Source organism: Neolamprologus multifasciatus, chromosome 11, assembly GCF_963576455.1.
Source record: "Neolamprologus multifasciatus chromosome 11, fNeoMul1.2, whole genome shotgun sequence".
NCBI lineage: Eukaryota > Metazoa > Chordata > Actinopteri > Cichliformes > Cichlidae > Neolamprologus > Neolamprologus multifasciatus.
The window spans coordinates 35,671,151-35,691,188 of NC_140449.1; the positions used below are offsets into that span (position 1 = coordinate 35,671,151).

General features: G+C 42.8%; 1 protein-coding gene and 1 long non-coding RNA gene across 3 annotated transcripts in view; one reads left to right on the forward strand and one right to left on the reverse strand.

Moving 5' to 3' along the window:
• Positions 1–14,363: 14,363 nt before the first annotated feature.
• Positions 14,364–19,581, reverse strand: LOC146509200 (uncharacterized). Its single transcript, XR_014876917.1, has 5 exons — positions 19,472–19,581; positions 16,778–19,423; positions 16,260–16,412; positions 15,800–15,889; positions 14,364–15,201 (listed from the first exon to the last, which is right to left on the reverse strand). It is a non-coding gene; the product is annotated as an uncharacterized LOC146509200 (long non-coding RNA).
• LOC146509201 (uncharacterized) overlaps positions 17,704–20,038 on the forward strand; it is a 2,982-nt gene continuing 647 nt past the window's right edge. Inside the window, exons 1-2 of one of the 2 annotated variants that reach the window (XM_085177880.1) lie at positions 17,704–19,435; positions 19,472–20,038. The exon at positions 19,472–20,038 is cut by the window's right edge and continues 647 nt beyond it. In XM_085177880.1, the coding sequence (XP_085034006.1) occupies positions 17,704–19,435; positions 19,472–20,038 (2,299 nt within the window). The remainder of the gene's footprint in view (positions 19,436–19,471) is intronic. The other variant, XM_085177881.1, reaches the window with a different exon arrangement.

Below are 20,038 nucleotides of genomic sequence, written 5' to 3' on the forward strand. Positions count from 1 at the left end.
CAAGGTGCACCCGGTGGAGGTGGGGTGCAGGGGCTTTGTTGCCAGTACAACAGCAAAGCTGCTCAGAGAGACTGAGATCAGAGGACAGACGCAACAGCAGGCTATAAGAGCGCTAGCTAACACTGGCTATAAGGGCGCTAGCTAACACTGGCTATAAGGGCGCTAGCTAACACTGGCTATGGCTAAAAAGGGCTGACATCACTCGGCCAGCTAAGGCAGTCAGCTAACCACGAGAGAAAAGAAATTCTCCGCTCTTCTCTCCTCTGCTCTTCTTCCCTTTTCTGGGAGGCAGTGGGGAGGAAGAGCGTACAGCCGGATCCGGCGGGGAGGTGTGGGAAGCCAGATCGGCGCTCCCTCTTCCGGCTCTCCTCTCTGCTCTCGCCTATCATGTCCCTTTTGTCTTACTTCTCTCTGTCACCTTTTCTAACCCTTTGAAGAAGTGAGGCTCCATAAATGCTAAACAGGTAAGTATTATTTCAGTTTCAGTGAATAGATAGAAAATAAACTGTAGGAAACTAAACAGAAGAAAGAAGAAGAGAAATAACAATTTAACATAAACCAGTGACTCCAGGGCCTGACCAACCCTGCAGGGCCTCCTTGGATGAGGGTGTCTAGTGATAATGGCCGAAACACCCGATGAATCCAAGGTCCACTGCTGACGATGTGTCCAAATTTAAAATGATAATCTAAATCGATCTCTAATCCCTAAACCTAACCAAGGAAGGAAAATGGCAGATTAGCTTGAGTAAAAGACACAACGATGCGTGCTGCTGGCAACGTTTCTGGGCTTTCCTCATAACAGCCGAACCTCAAGAGTCTCTCCATCTACACATTATCAGGGACTGTAACACCTACTCCTTCTCACAGCATGTCTTTATCCTGTCTTCCTTCTCTCACCCCAACCAATCACAGCAGATGGCCCCGCCCCTCCCTGAGCCTGGTTCTGCTGGAGGTTTCTTCCTGTTAAAAGGGAGTTTTTCCTTCCCACTGTTGCCAAAGTGCTGCTCATAGGGGGTCATATGATTGTTGGGTTTTTCTCTGTATGTATTATTGTAGCGTCTGACTTACAGTATAAAGCGTTTTGTGGCGACTGTTGTTGTGATTTGGCTAAATTTTTGCTAAAGCCGTGGGGATCGTATGCAATGTTGCCTGTAATTTTTCATGTGTGTGAGCAAACACACAAACACCCTGAGCGCTCCCTTGGACCACTGTGAGTAAGACGTGTGCAGTTTAATTCTTCTGTTAGAGTACAGTGGAACCCCGACTCACGAATACCCCGTTTCATGAAAGATTCAAGTTACGAAGGCGCTGAACGGCAATATTTCTGCCCGTGTTACGCCAAAATGCCAGAGTAACGAAATCCGCTGGCTCTGATTGGCTGAGCCTACAATGCCCACAATGTCTTCTGAATCATGTGACAACACCTTGGCTTCCGTACTTGTGTTTCGCTGTTTCACTTGAACGACGTATTGTTGTTCTAGTTAGCAATTAGCCTATAGCCTCTCGTTCAGCATCGCCTCACTCAAAATGCGTGATGGGTGCTTCGACCCTCGGATTAATTCTGTAAGTCGGGGTTCCACTGCACCTCTAATTAAGTGCATTAGCCCACTTACAGTGAAAATTGTCTTGTCCATGACCTGTGCAGTATATTAACACCAAATTGGAAGTGAAAATTACTTAAACCCCAATTTTGAAAACAATATTTTTTCATGCTCAATATGAAATATTTATTTCATATTGAGCATGAAATATTTTTCAATATTTCAATATTCAATATTTTTCAAGCTGCTGCTGTGGTCTGGGAGACGGTCCTGGAACTCTTTGTCTGCAAAATACACGATTTAATTACCAATGTTGGGCAAGTTATTTTGAAAAAGTAATTAATTATAGTTACTAGTTAATTCTTCAAAAAAGTAAGAGTTCTGCAAACAACAAAGTTGCAGCTATTTACCTAAAAATGCAGCCGAGGCAGTTTTTATAACCATTTCAGACTATTTACAGAACAATCAGGTGTTCTGCATCAAATATGATTTAAGTACATACCGGCGATACAACCATAAACCGAAGATGTGGACAGTATTTTTTCCAACAGGACACCATAAACTGTGTGCCAATATGTTTCCCTTCTTTTTGCTTTTCTTGCGCCGACTTCCTGTTCAGTAAAGTTGTTTCAAAATAAAGCCGTTTCTAAAGTGCATTACTTGAAGCAACCACAGAGGGCGCTGTAAACACATAATAAATAACAACTGACTGAGAATGATATTTTAGTAATACAACATTTTACAACTTTTAGTGATAACAGAACACTCCCCGCCTGGCGTGAATAAACGCCACAATTAAATATTGGGGAAAACAACATGTTAAGAAGGCACCAAAGGTACAATCTCTGAGATAGGTCTGGTTAACACCTTTGTACCATCTGATTTAGCTACCTTAATTTCCATGGTACGTATTTTACCATCTTTACTTGGGAACACCTTAGTTATGAGACCAAGAGGCCATTCGTTTCTTGGCACTTGACTGTCTTTGAGTACCACAACACTACCTAAGCTCACGTTAGGCTGGCTAGACTGCCATTTGCGGCGTGGCTGGAGGGTAGGGAGAAACTCTTTTCTCCATTTGTCCCAGAAGATGTTCGACAGGTGCTGAACCTGGCGCGACTGATGTTTGTAGAGGTCTGATGCTGTGAATTTTTCAGCTGCAGCCTGAAGGGGTGCTACCTTTTGAATGTCAGTAAACCCGTTGACAACGCTCATCGGTCTTCAGAGTGGTGATATAAGAAAGGTGTTAACGCCCCTGCATCAGACATGCACCCATAACGGCACACAAATTATTTGTGTCCACTACAAAGGAGAACATCACAGCCTGATCCCTGCAGGCCTGACAGCAGCAGGTGTAGCACTGCTCCTGTTTCCACCTGCGTTTACACTTTAATCTGCCTTTGGTGGCTTTTTGACATTCAGCAGCCGCCTCATTGTTCTGACACACAAACTAAAACTATCCACAAAACAACACATGAACTACACACTCCAAACACGCTAAACGTAAAATCTCTCACATCTAAAAACTCGCTCTCTCTCACCACCGTCACTCCTCAAATAAATGTTACGTATTTATTTAAATTTGAATTAAGGTTGGTGCGCGGAGACTGCATCAGCAGGTTGCGCATGCGCGCAGCTCAGAGGAAACATTTGTGTTTTCTCTGTTGTCTTTGTTAATGCAGGGTCTTTACCTTACAATACGAGCGCCTCGAGGCAACATTTGTTGTGATTTTGCGCTATGTAAATAAAGCTGAATTGAATCGTGTGACGTCGACGTAGAAAAGAAAGAAATATGTGCAACAAAAAAACCTGTTGCATAAATCAAACACGGCAAAAGCCCGAGTGACGAAATTAGAAGAACAATTGCAGCCTGTTGGCAACAAACTGACAGCAATCACATCCTGACTCTCACGTGTCACAACCTGGTGTTTCAGCTAACAGGGAGAGCTGAGGATGCAGCAGACATTCCCAGGAAAGCATCATCAGTGTTCACAGTCTGATGATGGAAAGAGTAGAGGATGGTCCACGTGTAGGTTAAAAATAAGAGCACATCACACATGGTAACAAACATGCACTTTTGTCCAATGAAAGATCAGAAAGCAGGTCAAACATCCAGGGTACCACAGATCCTTTCACAGAGATGAGACTGTTATCCTGTGATGCTGATGTTCACCAGAGCTCAACAGAAGCATTAAATCTGATGTTTACAGTAAAAAACAGCAGATTGGAGAAGGGGGGCGGGGTGAGAGGCACATCAGCAGCATTTTTCCACTGTTTGGTCATTTTGATGAAATGTTGCGACCAGTGTTGGGAAGGTTACTTTTAAAATGTATTCCATTACAGATTACAGATTACATGCCCCAAAATGTATTCTGTAACGTATTCCGTTACGTTACTCAATGAGAGTAACGTATTCTGAATACTTTGGATTACTTAATATATTATCATGCTGTTTACAACTACATGAATGTACTATTGCTGTGATTTATTACTGTTACTGAAGGTCCGCGGCTCCGAACCGTAGTTGTGCCAAAAAGTGATTTCCGGTATTTGCCAAAAACTGATTGCTCGTATTTAAACTGCTATAAGTAACTTGTTGGGCTATAATATGTGAAACATATGTTAAATGCATCCCTCATGGATGACATAAAGTCATAATGAGCCACAAACAACATTTGTGTAACAAGGTAGAAGCCGCAATCAGTTTTTGGCAGCGACTTTTATATAACCTTTATTTATGCAGTTAAAAAAAATCTCATTAACATTAAAAATGTATTTTGTCAGAGTAAGCTGTAAGCTGACCAAGAGGACAGCAGCAATGGCAGCAAATATGACAATAGTTCTGTAAAAATATTTTAAACGAGGATAAAGGACCGGATTGGTTATAATGTAAGTACAATAACACAGAGCTGTAAAGATACTTGAAAAAACAGATAATTTTTTAATTCTATATATAACCCCTTTGTAAACGCTTTCACCGAAGTCTATTTACCAACATACATAAAGATATTACACATAAAAAATACACGGAAAGGGACCTCTGGCTAATACGGTGGGTTCGTGTCGGCTCGTAGCTGAAAACTAGCTTTACTTTGTTGTCTGGGTCAACTTTGCTAGCAGAGACAGAGAGAGGCGTTGAAAGGCTGCTCCAACAGAACTTATTGTTTCAGAGGAAAACACGAACACGGTGTACAGTCGAGTCTTAATAGCTTACTTACAGCTGGGCTCGTCAGGCTCTCTTCTTGGCTGCAGTGGTTATTATTATATTTACATGCTTCCAGCTCCCGTTTCTGCTCGATGACAGCTCGTACTTTTCCTTTTTCTCCCTCCCTCGCTCACAGACACATAACGTGTATGGCAGTCCATTCTCCCTGCAGCACGGACTACACTGCCCATGATGCTACATTCTTTAGAGCTATACCTGTAGCATTCTGCCTGTTAGCTTAGCACAACAACAACAAAAAGGCCTCTCTCACCCAGGAAACACGCAGAGAGAGAGCGTCACCCTGTAACCATGGCAACCGTAACGCTGCCGCCTGGAACAACAGAACGTAGCTGTCAAACAAAACCCAAACAGTCCTGACCCGCCACAATATGAAACAGGGAAGTACCGCCGTGTAATCCATTTATTTCAACAAAGTAACTGTAATCTAAATACCACCTTTTTAAACGGTAACTGTAACGGAATACAGTTACTCATATTTTGTATTTTAAATACGTAACGGCGGTACATGTATTCCGTTACTCCCCAACACTGGTTGCGACAAATAGGAAATTTCAATATCTTCTATTAAGAGGTTAAAAAAATGAGGTTCAGAGCTGATCGCAAAGAAATCAAACCTCAGCATGTCTGTCAGTGTCTTCATCAGCACTGCTGACCACACGTTTAAAGAAGAAGTCATTCAGTCGGCTCATGAAAACGTAAGGATGGCAGTTTGGGACAAAAACAGTCTGTGGGGGCTCCTGTTCCTGCTGGCAGGTAAGACGTGTTTAACATTTTTATGTGTCTTATTGTAACTGCTCGTGTTTTCACATCAAACCTTTCTTCCTGGCAGCCCGACTTCTTTACGTTTCGGAAACTTTGTTTTAGAGCTTCACACACAGCAGTCTGTATTTTCTGTCTGTAAACGGAGTCACTGTGTTCGGATCTCAGCTCTGTGTTTGCTCTTCTTTAGCTGCTGTGGGTCAAACTGTGATCTCACGTCTACCTGTGCTGTCAGAGGATCCACTGTCACCCTCCGCTGCACCTCTGAAGTCTTTCAAAGTGAATCAAACAGAAGAAGTCCTCTGGTGTCAGAACCACCGGCACTGCTACACTAACACTCCGTCTGTGTATGACAGTGACTCAGCAAACAACGATCCTCGTTATCAATATCTGGGAAACAAGGAGACAAACTGCACTTTACAGATCAGAGATGCTCAGCAGGGAGACCACGCAAGCTTTCGCTTCAGGATGGAAGCTGATCATCGTGAAGGAAGTTTTACTAACATGACAGGAGTGACTGTGTTGATGGTTGATGGTGAGAGAAAAATGTCCTGATTCTGACACAAATATTAATCTTTAATATTAACGACTGTTTATCAAAACTAATGATCACTTTGATTTTAGATTCGACTAAAATGAGAATAATCAGCTCCAGTGAAGATAAAAAGTTGAGCAGAGGTGAAACCGTCACACTGCTCTGTGCTTCAGTCTGCACTTTCCACCAACTGGAGGCCACCTGGTTCAAAGATGACCACGCCCTCTCAGACACTGGCCTCTCCCTCCTTTGGGTTTGGTTGTCGTGTTTATTATCCCTACCTTTGTCTTCCCCCTGTGCTCCGTTCGGGTCCCTGCGTTTGGTGTTGTAAAACAGTCTGTGTGTTTCCGGTTTTACTTTGTAGGTCTGCTTCTCGTTATGTCCATTAGTGTCAGCTGTGTCCACCCCTGTGTGTCATCTCCTCACTACCTGGTGTGTATTTATGGTGTATGTTGGCCTGTGCTCCTCGTCACGCCGTCTGTGTTCATCCTGTTTCTCAGTGAATCCTCCGTGTAACTCCACGTCTCTCTGCCCAGCATTCATCAGCTGCCATCTCTCTACATCTCCCACCGTTCTTATGTTTTCAGGTTTGTTTGTTAGTTTTTCCCAGTTGAGGTTTATGTTCAGTTCTGCCCTCTCCTTTGTTATTTTCACTGTAAATAAATCGCCACTCGCATCTCCACTGCCATCTGCATCTTGGGTCCTCGTTCATTCCACCACACGACTGCGACCCCAGCCGTGACAGTATCATTATTATGTTTACATGTTATTGCATATTTTAGTGTTTAGAATGAAAATATGTTTCCCAGAGGCCTCCTGTGGACACGTTTCTGACAAAAAAGAACTCACCTGCTTCCTCAGGTATCAATTCAATTCAATTTTATTTATATAGCGCCAAATCACAACAAAAGTCGCCTCAAGGCGCTTCATAGATTCAGAGAAAAACCCAACAATCATATGACCCCCTATGAGCAGCACTTTGGCGACAGTGGGAAGGAAAAACTCCCTTTTAACAGGAAGAAACCTCCAGCAGAACCAGGCACAGGGAGGGGCGGGGCCATCTGCTGTGATTGGTTGGGGTGAGAGAAGGAAGACAGGATAAAGACATGCTGTGGAAGAGAGACAGAGATTAATAACAGATATGATTCAATACAGAGAGGTCTGTTAACACATAGTGAGTGAGAAAGGTGACTGGAAAGGAAAAACTCAATGCATCATGGGAATCCCCCGGCAGCCTACATCTATTGCAGCATAACTAAGGGAGGATTCAGGGTCACCTGGTCCAGCCCTAACTATATGCTTTAGCAAAAAGGAAAGTTTGAAGCCTAATCTTGAAAGTAGAGATAGTGTCTGTCTCCTGAATCCAAACTGGAAGCTGGTTCCACAGAAGAGGGGCCTGAAAACTGAAGGCTCTCCCTCCCATTCTACTTTTAAATACTCTAGGAACAACAAGTAGGCCTGCAGAGCGAGAGCGAAGTGCTCTAATAGGGTGATATGGTACTACAAGGTCATTAAGATAAGATGAGGCCTGATGATTTATTATGTACTTGTGACATGTGCAATGACAATAAAGTTGAATTCTATTCTATTCTCGTAGTGCAATGTGAAGGTTTGGCCAGCAGATGGCGCCATGGTCTTAAACTCCTTAGAGCATAGGTGTCAAATTTGGCCTGCAGCCTAATTACATTTGGCCCGGGAAGCCATACCAAATTACTATCAGAGCTGGCCTACTGGTATTATACAGCTAATATATATATTGTTTAGCATTAAGCTTTGCTTGTTCCATATTCAGTTTTTCAGCAAAACTTGTTTGAGTCCATAAGAAAAGATTCATTCTTATATCTGAGAATCTGAAGATTTTTTTTTTTCAATAAATATTACCGTTAGCCTGCGACTTTGTTCCAGTTTTGAATTTTGGCCCACTGTGTATTTGAGTTTGACACCTGCCTTAGAGTGTTACTGTGGAGGTGAAAGGTTGGACTTTTAAATGGTCAGTCACACATTTTCAGGAACAACGATGAAGTCCTGAAGGAAAACTCGATCATTACCACTCAGACCTTTTCTACTGTTAGCATCTCTGAATAACAAAAATGTTATTGTCCAACAAAACGAGCATTTTTCTAAAGATAAAAAAAGAGTCAAATCAACCTGTGAACATCAGCCATTAAAAATCAGCTGATCAGTCACTTCCTGGTGGGCAGACTAAACCGATCCAGAGTCACAGCTCCCAACTTTGGAACAGCTTTCCTCAGCCCGTCATTTACTTTATTTCATTCTCATGAAAGCCCCTCCCACAGTAAAAGAGAAAATAACAAACAATACAATTATTCAAAACACATGATCATTATGAAAAGGAGAAATAAAGACATGCATCTGTAAATACATCAGCCATGTCCATGTCAGGGCAGCGACTGCTGAAAACTCATTTTATAGATGAGCTTTAATCTGTTTCCTGTTGTTTTTGGCTTTTGTTCCTCTAATGTGTGTGTGTGGACAGGTACTCTGGTCTTAATGTGGAGATTTATCAGACTGTGAAACAGAAAATATTTGATCTGAATTGATTTTGAAAACGACGTCACACAGCTGTCTCGTCGCTTTCACAGATTTTTCTGTGAACAGATGAGCAGCAGAAGTTTTCAGCATTTTACATTCAGATGTTTCACAAACTGTTGGATTGTCTGTCTGGGATTTCATAGCCAGTCATGTGACCGCTGTCCCGCCAATCAGCTTCACTGTATGTGAGACGTCTTATTGTTTAGCATTAAACTTCATGTTGTCTCAGCCTTTATGATGTGTGTTACTGGCATCAAATTCAAAATAAGAGCATAAAAATGAAGCAACTGAAAGTTCTGACAGGGACAATAAAATATCAATAGACTTTATTGAATAGAGTTTACAATGAAGATGGATGCAGAGCCATGACTGTAGTTTACAGAATCTACTAAACTATTTGAAGTGACATAAAAGCCCAGCGCTTACTTTGAAGACGGTATTTCTGCGCTTCACTTTGGCCGCCCGCCATTTTTCTTCGATTTTCTTCGACTTCCGTTGACTCGCAGTGAATCCTGGGATATGTTGCGCGCGCGGCTTCTATCCGCGCGAACCATGAAACTGGGACTGAGGTTAAACGCAGTAAACGGGCCCTTCGGTTTCAGGCTTCAGTGTCTGTGAGAGGAAGAACATGCTCCTCCTCCTGACTGGAGGTCAGCGTGTCTGCTGCATCATCAGCAAAGATGGACGCATTTGGAAATGTTTGTCTTCATTTGAATCCAAGGCCGAGGTTTGCTTGCTGTGCATGTGTTTGCATGGATACAGCGCTGATTCTCTGCCCGACCACTTCAGTGTTGGTCTTTATAACAAAGGTGACAGACTCAGGTTGTTTGATATAAGCCTGACAACAACCGCAGGAAACAGGATATATGATATATATATATCATAATAATCTGACAATACTATAATATTGGCCATATTATATTTACATTACCACAGTGAGATGATTTTAGTCTCGTGACCAACATTAGCTAATTGTTATTTACTAACTAATCTTAAATAACTGTTCAGTACAGAAATGAAGCCCAACAATCATGTTTTACAGTCCTGTGGTCTCAGCCTCAGATACTCAACTAATCACAGTGATGTCATGACAAAAATGAACGACCAACAAAACATTTTTCTCCTTCATTTCTGTCACACAAAGCTGTAACGTTTCTCGCGGTTAGTATCATGGTTGCTAGGCAACCTGAACAGCGCGACGAAGGCTAGACCGTCCCATTTCACAAGCCTCTCACTTCCGCACTTCTCGTACTTATAGTACGCACGTACACGTAGTGCGCGTACTTCAAGCGTCCAGACCCTGAATTGGGACGCAGCCGCAGTGAATCCTGGGATACGGTGAGCGCGCGGCTTCTATCCGTGTGCTCGTGCGTTCTGTGTGACGTCACTGGCAGATCAAAGGAATTAGCTTCTGCTTCGATCGTCACAGCCACGTCACAGGCAGGGAAAGCCTTAAATAGGGGCTCTCACACAGAAACATTACTGCTCATCTGTTTGCAAGTTCAACAGTCGGCGTTCTCCCAAACAAGGAAATTATCCAGCGGTTCTCTCAAACCCAGAAAATCTAAAGTGCGATACAACCATGTCAACACTCAGTGTAAATGACAATTCAGTCGTGGTCACACCAGACCAGATTTTGCCACCTATCAACAGGTGCTTCGAAAGGCTCTCTGGAGCTCAGTGGAGCGTGATAGAAGGTGGCACATGCGACTCAGGCGTCCGAGCGGTGCTCGCTGATATGATTTGTGAAATCATTCAGATCGCCTCCAGCACAATCCTCAAAAATGCCCTTCCTGTTATTCAGGGTGGCATGACGAAGGAGGATCCGGAGCCTTCAGGTGCGGGGAAAATAAGCCCGTCCCTCGGAGTCTCCATCTCAGCCGCCATCGCCGGCGCTCTTAACGTCCCGGAACAGCGACATGAGAGCGCTGACGAGCTGACACGGATGGTCGAGGAAGAGATCTCCAAAAAGGTCAGCTCAACGGTCAAACTCATTAGAGAAAGCCCCGATCTCCCGCAAGACCCCGCCGTTTATGTCAGCGGCAAATGTAGTAACATTAAAAAGCTGCACCGCATGGTTTGCCACGCTGCCTCGTGCCTTAAAAGGCATGTAGCGCGTAAGCTGCGCTGCCGGTGCGCGTCGAGCGGCTCTGATTCCGGTACAGAAAGTACGGATTCAAAGATGTCCGTGCAATCAGCAATCACAGAGATTTCTGTGATCCTGTCATCACGCTCAGATGGAGAGATGACAGATAAAGATGTGGACGACTCTAACAGTCAACATCTAACAGAAAAGGACGAAATAAAACGAGCTGCAGGAAGCCAAAGTTTCCGAGCTCCAACCCCAGTAGAAGCGTTTGCAGCTGACATCGTAAATGAGATAACTGGCAACATGGATGTAAGCAGTGAAGAGCACTGTGAGAGGTGTCCTGCCTTTAATGCAGGATTAATTATCAACAAGCTGAGAGACTTCTTCTCCAGATGTTTGCCATCCACCTCTCACTCCTGGCTCAAAGCACGCAAACAGCGCTTTTTCATGTTTGCGAGAAAACAATTTGAAAAAATGACAAAAGAGCTGAGAAAAGTAATAACGGCAAACAGAAATTTTTTTGTTTGTCTAAAAAACATTTTCAAGTTCCCCAAAGGTGGCACAGTGCCCTCTGATAAAAGCATGGTTTCCAGCCGAAACACACTGCTCCGGTACATACGTTCCTCTCCCGTCGACTTTGACGCGATTAGATCAGACGTTAATCGGTTATATGAGAAATTAACTAGTGGGGCAACCAGAGATTTTACTGTGGAGTTAACGGCAAAAATATTTGATCTACTTATGACGGATCGACTGTATCAAGTCCCCGAACCTGTAATGGGTAGATCCCTGTCTGACACTGTCATCTCCAGGACTCCACAACCAGCACATGGATCACAGCGTCCCTTTTCTGCCGAAGTCCTCTATGTGCTCGTAGAAGACGAAGTAGAAAAGTTTGTGCAAAAGCTTTTACTCTGGGTGGAGAACGACAACCAAGATCAACTGATTGAGGACAAGGTTTCTGTGGTTGTGGAAGACATCCAGAAAATTATTAAAAGAACAAGGACGCCAACAAAGGAAAGGAGCACAGATTCAGATGGCAGTGGAAGAGAATCTGTTCCATTACCTGTAACAACAAAATCTGGGAGCATTACCCCAGAAAAATGCTCTCTGGCACCTGATCAGACACCAAAATCTGGGAGCATTACCCCAGAAAAATGCCCTCTGGCACCTGATCAGACAGCAAAATCTGGGAGCATTACCCCAGAAAAATGCTGTCTGGAACCTGATCAGACACCAAAGTCTGGGAGCATTACCCCAGAAAAATGCTCTCTGGAACTTGATCAGACACGTCAGACACCAAAGTCTGGGAGCATTTCTCCCCAAAAACGCTCTGCCAGTGTTTCAGGCTCACTCAAGGATTCCTCTGACATGTCAGAGATGAAGTCTGTATCAGTGTCATCTTCTGATGCTGAGAAAATTTCCAGTGACCTCGCCATTATCCTCATGATGAGAGTCATCAGAAAATCAAAACCTGCAACTCAACACTTTTTTGCCAGGGCAGCATGTACTACAAAAGAAGTAGACGCGGTCCTCAAGCGTCTGAGAGATGTGATGCAGCCTGAACTCAGCAGCACAGAGTCTGCCACAAGTCTGATGAATGACAAGAAAAAGTTCATCAAGAAAATGGCCAAATGCCTCATCAAGGAGTTTGGCTCCCCAGACAATGTGTTAAAGGCTGCGATGGCAGATGATGCGTCTTTTGATGAGGCTCTGATAAAGCATCTAAGAATGCTCCTCGGAGTCATCCCCAGTCCTCCCAAAAAGTCCAAAATTTCCAGGTTTTTTTCAGCGTTGGGAAAAACTCTGGGAAAACCCTTTAGGTGGTTCACTAAAGCCAGAGATGATTGAAATGACCATACTGGCTTTTTCCCGCCGCCCTGCTTCTTTTAACATCTTGAAGCAGAATTTTAGCACCAAATCCAAATTTTAACAACTGTAGTTCACGCCATCTCGTCTCCTTTTTGATTTCCATCCCCCCAACCGGTCGCAGCGGATGGCTGCCCCTTCTGAGCCCGGTTCCGTCGGAAGTTTCTTCCTCTTAAAGGGAGTTTTTCTTCCCCACAGTCGCCTCGTGCTTGCTCAGAGGGGGATCATTTGATTGTTGGGGTTCTCTGTAGTACTGTAGGGTTTTGACCTTACAGTACAAACAGGGAGGAGACTTTGTGATTTGGTGCTTGATTATGCTAAAAACCTAATTTGGCATAAAATAAAAATTTAAAATAATCAAAAATACATTCCAACTTTGTTTGTGTTTTTCTTCTGTTGTCAAATATGTAGAAAGTGTTGCACGTGTGATTTTAGTCATTTAGCATCAACATGTAGCCAACATGTGTCTGTTTGTGATCACGCTGCATCTGTTTTTGTCTGATTTGTGTCTTAGTCTTAGCATATCGTTAAATATCACATTTTTCTTGTCAAGTGTTTGAAGGAAACACTTTGGAGCCACTTGAATGAATGCACATAAAGACATTTACATGAAGAGAAACTGATTTCAAGGAAATAAAAATGTTAAAATTTGAAACACCGAACTGTCAAAGGTAAGTACTGAATATGACGTCACTTATTTATGTGCAAATGTTTAATAACGAAGAACATTAAAACATTACTATTGGCCACATGTCATGTTTGTACTAACTTGGTTTTAAAGCCTTTACTTTAAAATATACGCCGTTCAATAGCTGAGCTTAATCAGAGAATGATCAAAGGTCATGTAGAAACAAACAAACAAATGAACAAAAGATGTTCTCCTTCATTTCTGTCAAACAAAGCTGTATGAAACGTTTCCAGCTGTTAGTATCATGGTTGCTAGGCAACCTGGGACCGTCCCATTTCACAAGCCTCGCACTTCCGGCCTTAGCGGTCTTTAAGTACACGGCCCTTGAGGATCGTTGAGGCTGCAGACCCTGAATTGAGATACAGCCGGTATGTGTAAAGCGCTATACAAATACAGGCCATTTACTGCCCCCTTGTGGTCAGGAGACCTAGAGGGCCAGTCAGATGTTTGTGGGTGTTTGGACTCTTAAAGCACTTTGAAGAAAGTTAATGTTCACTTTTAGAGAACGACTGGATGGCTCTAGTAACAGTAATTTTAGCGCTCACAGATCCGACAGTGAGCAGTTCCTGTTACTCATGCAGTCTGAGGAAGCAGCGGTTGAAGTGTTTGTGTATTTATTGATTTCTTTTAAGTCACTGTGTATTTGATGTATATTATGGTTTATAAGTCCTGTCAGCCCTGTGCTGAGAGGGCTGTGCTCATCCATCCATCCTGTTCTAATGAAGCCAAATTTCAGGAACACCTTCTTTAGATCTGTGCTTAGACTGTTCCTTCCCTATGCAAGGCCACCTGGGTTGGCTGGAAGACTGTTTACTTAGCCTGGCAGGGCAAAGGACACCGTCTCAGCTGAACTCTGGACACACACACCCATACACTGATACACACTCATCCCCCCTCCCTTTCTAAACGCCTTCGATGCTTGTCCCCTCCCAGGGAAGATGGCGGTCGACTCTAAAGAAATTAGACTGTTTCTTTTGAAAAATGTTACAGGACAATACAAAACATTCTATTTAAGGACGTCAAGATTCAGTTAAACAACAATTATAATTAAACAATTTGAGGTAATGTTAGTTTCCATTAACATTAAATTAGGTTACTGAATTGGCAAACACTTTCCTATTAACATTACCCATTTTACCCCAATAACTAAAGAAATTAGCACTTGCAGGTCAAAAACTTTATTCAAGAGACTGAAAAATAACATTGATACAGTGACTGTCAAAAATTACAGCACTGATCATATTGTGACATCCTGGTTCAAAACAGCACACTTAGAAATATTCAACGTTCTTTACTTCAACTGAATGAAACTGAAAATACCATTTCACACGACCCATATGGGATATTTAGACTGTATAACTGTTCACGCTACATCTCTTCACTAGTAAAAGAAAGAAAAAATACAAAGAGAAATTTAAAAATGCTGCCAAACAGACAAACAGAGAACTTGTACAGAGCAAAAGGAAAAACAAACAACAACAAAAAACGGCTCATCCTCATGGCAGTTGCAGAGTATATAAAAATGAACCCTGCAATCTGTTCCTGGAATTGAGCTTCAAAAATGCAGCAGAACAAGTGTGAGATTTAAATGTCCTCTCACCTAGAGCTGATCACCTTGCATGCATAACAGTGAGCTTTCCTTTCAGGAGCAGTTTTGTCTTAGTTGTGAGCTTTTCTTGAGAGCTGAGTTGCATCCAACTCCATTACCACCCTTTGAATCACCTCAAAAGTGTAGCAGAGCTGTGATGGGTAACTCATAGTGAAGGAATAAAAAAGGTCCAAACAGCATGGCTACTGCAAAGGTCACGTTATCCAGATCTTGAAGAACTAATATACCCTCGATGATGATGCCAACATCAGAAAAGTCATTGCCTGGCGTATCCTCTGGAGACAGATGTTCATTGTGGTTTCCTCAATCTGTGCAGTGGCCTCAGTCAAGTCCTGGTTAAACACAAAACATTTTTTTAAGATTCCTTTTTAAACTCATCTCTTTCGAATCTACCAGTTCTAATGTTAGAGTAATTTAAACCAATGCAAGCAACATAGTAAATAGCTATAGCCAAAGAGTGGCCTGCCATGCTGCCATTCATGGTCTAACAGAGTTTCTAAGAGAGAGTGAAAAACATAATAATTTCAAATGCTTTACATTAGTTTTTGTTAGAAAGACACCGGCCCATCAGAAATCCAGGTTATGTCACTCAGAAGATGTTAGAATTTAGACTTTCAGCCCCACAATTTGGTTAGCTGTTGGTCAGTTGGTCATTTTTTTTTTCCAAACAAAAGCTAATGTAAATATTGGTGGGATTTTCCTTTGTTCACTAGAATGACAAATTTAAAGTTTTTTCACACTAATGTGACCCCTAATACGGGGTGGGGGTGGGGCCTCAAGGGCCGGCGGCCGAGTTCACTACCAGGCCTCATGTGAACTTCAAATTATTAAAGAGGACTACTGGTCCTAACCAGTCCAATGAGGATCAAGTGGATAACTAAATGCATTTTTAAATGTTGCAAAGACACAATCTACTCATAAAACACTCACCATGAACTCCTGCACCAAGATGTTGCAATTGTCTTTCACACAGATGCGGAGCACTTTGATGAGGGACTCCCTTTGAGCATTAATGTCATCCTTGAGTATTATAACAAAGAAAACAGAGATTTGTGAACTTTTCAGTAGCACAGAAGAAAATGATCCCAGACAAAAACTCTTGACTTTTTAAACCAGTCAACATGCAACACCAGCATCTACAAAGCAATATCAAAAATTCCTGTTTGACATCAACTTTATGGATATATAGTTTCCAGAACATATATTTTTAAAAAAAGATAAATTTTTCTCAGTGGGCCAGTAAATGCATGATGAAAATTATGGCATCCTTTCAGTGGAATCAGTATCACAGGTAATAGTTGACTGTTTCAATAGATGCAGCATAAAATTCTTTTACTGACCTAATGCAATACATATACACTTTGTAGTTAAAGAATTTTAAAGTTCTTACTGTCATCATGGCAGCTACATCCTTTAGCTTTGTGCCCTGTTCCCCCGATGACTTTGCAAACACTTTCAGCAGACTGTCAGAGAGAAACTCAGCTCCGTCAGAAACCTTGACTGTAAAGGCATGTTTGGGATGCACTGGAATGCTGCATTTTATCTGAAATGACATAAAATTATTTTGAAATAACAGCAGGCACTGTGCTTGGTTAATCAGTAATGTTTTGTTGAATAAAAACTGTGTTTCCAGATCTTATGGGATTAAAAAAAATCCAAAGATGTTTGTCTCTGATTTGCAACCCAACAACCCACAAGTTACAACCTCATTTTAGTTCAAGTGTGCATTAATGTGAGTCCAGTAATCACAATACATACAGGTATAAGTTAAACCTATGGCAGATTTTGGATATCTCAGTTGTATTAATAGGGTGGTCTATTGGTGTATGCATGCACCTAATAATTATACAAAACCTATTATAATTAAGTTACAGAAACCTTAAGCGAAAATAGAATATACTTTCTTACCATAACACCTTGAACCCACAATCCATCAGCTGACTCCTGGTAAAATGCAGAATAGAGGTCAATGTGAAGCAAAAAAAACAAAGACAAAAGGACAGCAGGTGAGGGCAGGAGGGGTAGGGATGTAAGCTAGCATAATGCCGCTAATGATATTAGCTAAAGCTGTTCAATGTCCAAAATCTCACTAACACCACGGTGCAGTAAATACACAATGTAACTGCAGAGTCAGTTGGCAAATCTATTCACACAGAAAACCAAATTGTGTTATGAGTGCCTCATAATTAGGTTTAATGTGATATTACAGCTCTTGTGCCAAAGACAAATTCAAATGAAAAAGCGCCAATTCTTTGACAACAGATAAAACAGCAAATAAGCTAACGGGTCTTTTTTTAGCTTGTTACATGGCGACACTCTAGACGTTTAACTACATTTGGCTGAAATATGGTAAATATTAATTCAAAAAATCAAGACATACCAAAAACGTAGAGTTGGCCGCTCGACTTGACTGAGATGGATGCCTTTTTTAAACCACGATCCAAAGCCCGCGAGATGAAATCACGCGTGGTTTCACGAGATTTAATGTTGCTATCTTATTGACTTACTTCACCTGAACATGATATGAACAATTTAATACACCCTTTCTGCATATCATGTAGTTTTTACACTATATGGTTACATTTATCTTTAAAACATGAGGCAATTGTGTTAAATACATGCAAGATGCTTACATAAATCCAAGAGATGGCCAGTGCCTTTTTTTCAGTGTGGTGAGCGCGCGGCTTCTATCCGTGTGCGCGTGCGTTCTGTGTGACGTCACTGGCAGATCAAAGGAATTAGCTTCTGCTTCGATCGTCACAGCCACGTCACAGGCAGGGAAAGCCTTAAATAGGGGCTCTCACACAGAAACATTACTGCTCATCTGTTTGCAAATGTTCAACAGTCGGCGTTCTCCCAAACAAGGAAATTATCCAGCGGTTCTCTCAAACCCAGAAAATCTAAAGTGCGATACAACCATGTCAACACTCAGTGTAAATGACAATTCAGTCGTGGTCACACCAGACCAGATTTTGCCACCTATCAACAGGTGCTTCGAAAGGCTCTCTGGAGCTCAGTGGAGCGTGATAGAAGGTGGCACATGCGACTCAGGCGTCCGAGCGGTGCTCGCTGATATGATTTGTGAAATCATTCAGATCGCCTCCAGCACAATCCTCAAAAATGCCCTTCCTGTTATTCAGGGTGGCATGACGAAGGAGGATCCGGAGCCTTCAGGTGCGGGGAAAATAAGCCCGTCCCTCGGAGTCTCCATCTCAGCCGCCATCGCCGGCGCTCTTAACGTCCCGGAACAGCGACATGAGAGCGCTGACGAGCTGACACGGATGGTCGAGGAAGAGATCTCCGAAAAGGTCAGCTCAACGGTCAAACTCATTAGAGAAAGCCCCGATCTCCCGCAAGACCCCGCCGTTTATGTCAGCGGCAAATGTAGTAACATTAAAAAGCTGCACCGCATGGTTTGCCACGCTGCCTCGTGCCTTAAAAGGCATGTAGCGCGTAAGCTGCGCTGCCGGTGCGCGTCGAGCGGCTCTGATTCCGGTACAGAAAGTACGGATTCAAAGATGTCCGTGCAATCAGCAATCACAGAGATTTCTGTGATCCTGTCATCACGCTCAGATGGAGAGATGACAGATAAAGATGTGGACGACTCTAACAGTCAACATCTAACAGAAAAGGACGAAATAAAACGAGCTGCAGGAAGCCAAAGTTTCCGAGCTCCAACCCCAGTAGAAGCGTTTGCAGCTGACATCGTAAATGAGATAACTGGCAACATGGATGTAAGCAGTGAAGAGCACTGTGAGAGGTGTCCTGCCTTTAATGCAGGATTAATTATCAACAAGCTGAGAGACTTCTTCTCCAGATGTTTGCCATCCACCTCTCACTCCTGGCTCAAAGCACGCAAACAGCGCTTTTTCATGTTTGCGAGAAAACAATTTGAAAAAATGACAAAAGAGCTGAGAAAAGTAATAACGGCAAACAGAATTTTTTTTGTTTGTCTAAAAAACATTTTCAAGTTCCCCAAAGGTGGCACAGTGCCCTCTGATAAAAGCATGGTTTCCAGCCGAAACACACTGCTCCGGTACATACGTTCCTCTCCCGTCGACTTTGACGCGATTAGATCAGACGTTAATCGGTTATATGAGAAATTAACTAGTGGGGCAACCAGAGATTTTACTGTGGAGTTAACGGCAAAAATATTTGATCTACTTATGACGGATCGACTGTATCAAGTCCCCGAACCTGTAATGGGTAGATCCCTGTCTGACACTGTCATCTCCAGGACTCCACAACCAGCACATGGATCACAGCGTCCCTTTTCTGCCGAAGTCCTCTATGTGCTCGTAGAAGACGAAGTAGTAAAGTTTGTGCAAAAGCTTTTACTCTGGGTGGAGAACGACAACCAAGATCAAGTGATTGAGGACAAGGTTTCTGTGGTTGTGGAAGACATCCAGAAAATTATTAAAAGAACAAAGACGCCAACAAAGGAAAGGAGCACAGATTCAGATGGCAGTGGAAGAGAATCTGTTCCATTACCTGTAACAACAAAATCTGGGAGCATTACCCCAGAAAAATGCTGTCTGGCACCTGATCAGACACCTGATCAGACACCTGATAAGGTGTCTGATCAGGTGTCTGATCAGTCACCAAAATCTGGGAGCATTACCCCAGAAAAATGCTCTCAGGCACCTGATCAGACACCAAAATCTGGGAGCATTACCCCAGAAAAATGCTCTCAGGCACCTGATCAGACACCAAAATCTGGGAGCATTACCCCAGAAAAATGCTCTCAGGCACCTGATCAGACACCAAAATCTGGGAGCATTACCCCAGAAAAATGCTCTCTGGCACCTGATCAGACAGCAAAATCTGGGAGCATTACCCCAGAAAAATGCTCTCTGGAACTTGATCAGACACGTCAGACACCAAAGTCTGGGAGCATTTCTCCCCAAAAACGCTCTGCCAGTGTTTCAGGCTCACTCAAGGATTCCTCTGACATGTCAGAGATGAAGTCTGTATCAGTGTCATCTTCTGATGCTGAGAAAATTTCCAGTGACCTCGCCATTATCCTCATGATGAGAGTCATCAGAAAATCAAAACCTGCAACTCAACACTTTTTTGCCAGGGCAGCATGTACTACAAAAGAAGTAGACGCGGTCCTGAAGCGTCTGAGAGATGTGATGCAGCCTGAACTCAGCAGCACAGAGTCTGCCA